The 2,419-nt window shown below is 40.3% G+C and overlaps 1 protein-coding gene across 1 annotated transcript in view; it reads right to left on the bottom strand.

Annotated features, from left to right (window-relative positions):
• BBS7 (Bardet-Biedl syndrome 7) overlaps window positions 1–2,195 on the bottom strand; it is a 19,232-nt gene extending 17,037 nt beyond the window's left edge. The window contains exons 1-3 of the mRNA XM_085323945.1: window positions 1,586–2,195; window positions 902–964; window positions 369–544 (exon numbers count right to left, since the gene is read on the bottom strand). Of these exons, the coding sequence (XP_085180071.1) occupies window positions 369–544; window positions 902–964; window positions 1,586–1,627 (281 nt within the window). The 5' untranslated portion in view covers window positions 1,628–2,195. The remainder of the gene's footprint in view (window positions 1–368; window positions 545–901; window positions 965–1,585) is intronic.
• Window positions 2,196–2,419: the final 224 nt, after the last annotated feature.

Genomic DNA, 2,419 nt, shown 5'->3' with positions numbered 1-2,419 from the left:
AAAAAAAAAAAATAATAAAAAAAAAAAAAAAAAAAAAAAAAGAACAAACAAGTTGATCTCCTACAGGAGGACAGGAGGGACATCACATATTACCACAACAGCTCCAGCTCCCATCACCTCCCTTTCCACCAATGCAAGTGCCAAGTGCCTCCGCACCCCTCCCAAGCCCCTATACACTCTCTAAACCTCACAGGGATTTCCTCTCTGCATGTCATGCAACAAGATACATGCTAAAGCTGGATGGGCACCTATGTGCTAAAGCTGGATGGGCACCTACAAGCATACATTACAGTAAAAGAACTATTTCATAAAATCATAAACTAATAATCTGCTGTAGATAACAACAAGTATACAAATACAATACATACATAGCTTTGATATTTTCAGTGAGATTAGTTTCAAATGAAAGGAACTGCTTCCCTCTTTTTGTGAAACCTCTAACTTCTGATCCCGTAGCAACAAAAATTTTCTCTTGTGGTGTATTAAGAGCTCCTCCTAACTCCAATCTTGCAATTTTTTGGCCTGGCAGTGTCTTGAACACTGGCTGTAAAACAGAAGAGTAATATTCATCATCCCAGTATCATTTTTACAAACATCTTTTCACACAAAGGATGATAAACCTACTTTACAATTTCTGGGAAAACTTATGATACTTTAGATTACATGCAGACAAAAATCATACTGTACACTTCACCATCACAAACAAATCAAGTATTTTATAAGTCAATGCAAGGCTCTGAAATATAATAAATTAAAAGACCTCATAATATTATTTATCCTTATTTATCCAAGACAATTTCGGCACTGCTGGTAGCTGTGCAAGTCTTTTTTAATATTGTCCGTCTTACGTATTGCACTCCTATTCCAGAAAAATATATTTAAATGGAAAAATTAAACTTACCACAGCTTCCCCCTTTTTTATGCCAAAACACGTTATCACTCCATCTTGATCTCCAACAACAACCTTCAAAAATACAGTACAACATTATATTTTATTGCATTCATAAATATTATTTTTAAATAACACCTTTTCTAGTATTCCTAATCATATTTTTTGTGCATTGGTAAATATGATGAAATTCTATAGTATGTAGTTTATACAGCTGTATAGCATTATGCTTTAGAAAAACATATAAACTAGCATAACTAGGACTTAAGGTCTAAGAACAATTTAGGTATTAAGTGACAGCCTTTACAATCCTTTTTCTGCTTCTTGTTGTAAAGACCAGAAATCGTCAGGTGGTACCCCCCAGAAAGGCATATTTGGGAAACAGTTGTRTTTTCATATCTTGCATAATTTTAAAATTTTGCATTTATTATTTAAAAAAATACACTGCTGTTTCTGTTGAATTTTCCTAAAGAATATTTTCCTTAATTTGAACTTACATTAAAGATTTTTTTTTAAAATCTGTCTATATTTTTTTTAGAAGAATAGAAATAGAGAAAAATGCAAGACCTTCCTTGCAGTTTCAGCAACTCTTTAAATTRCAGTGGTTCTTAAGTGTTTCCCATGATCTAACAGCTAGAGAAACTTGAAACATGATTAGTATTATTATCATGGTATTATCCAAAATAGGAAAACAACCTTCTGYGTTGCCTTACGTCCTGATGCAGGGAGAAGCTTCATAGTCTTCTGAGACGTCACTCCTACCTGTTTAGAGACATGTTCTTATTACTGAACACTCCTTCAGCTCTGCTACGGAAATGCACAAGATCAGGAGCAGTCACTGAGCGGGGAGAGGCTATTCACCACCACAGGGAAATGCAACCCTTGGAGGTCTCCGGGGACTCTTCATTCCTCTGAATGGACGCTGGAGCACTTGATCCTGCTGAAACTGCTGTGCCACTGTCTAGATTTAGAACTCATCTATTCCAGAGCATATAAAGCCATCACACTAATTCAGTATATTTCGCCTTCMCATCTTTACAGGTATTTACCAGATCTTCCAGCATTATTTTAAGCTTTGCTTATGTTTATGTTYCTCAGATGCAAACCACTCTGCCAAACGCAGCAATTAAACACTGCCGGTCCTCAAAGAGGCAGCCTGAGATGGCTTATACGATCAAAATTATATAACCCACCTCGTAAATAATAAAAAAGCAAACAAACCAAAACACAGCCTCAAGAAACACTCCGTACAAACAGAAATCAGCAGTCCAGTACTGAGCAAGGAGCCGTGCCGTGCCAGTGGCCTCTCCCACCCCGCCAGCTCAGCTAACGCGGGCCGGAGCGCCAAGCCGCGGAAGCCCGCGGCCCGCCCCGCCCCTGCCACCGAGCCCCGCGCTGTGAAGGTGCCGCTGACCGCGCGGCGGCCGCTCCCCTCCCGCGCCAGGCACCTCGGGCTCCCGAGCGGCGACGCGCCGGGACCCACAGCGCAAGCGGGCGCACCGCGGCGCCTGGCACAGCGCTCCGGGCCCT

The sequence above is a fragment of the Rhea americana genome, unplaced genomic scaffold, assembly GCF_003343005.1.
Source record: "Rhea americana isolate MKP2758 unplaced genomic scaffold, rheAme1 scaffold_89, whole genome shotgun sequence".
NCBI lineage: Eukaryota > Metazoa > Chordata > Aves > Rheiformes > Rheidae > Rhea > Rhea americana.
This window is presented reverse-complemented; position numbering and strand designations above follow the sequence as displayed.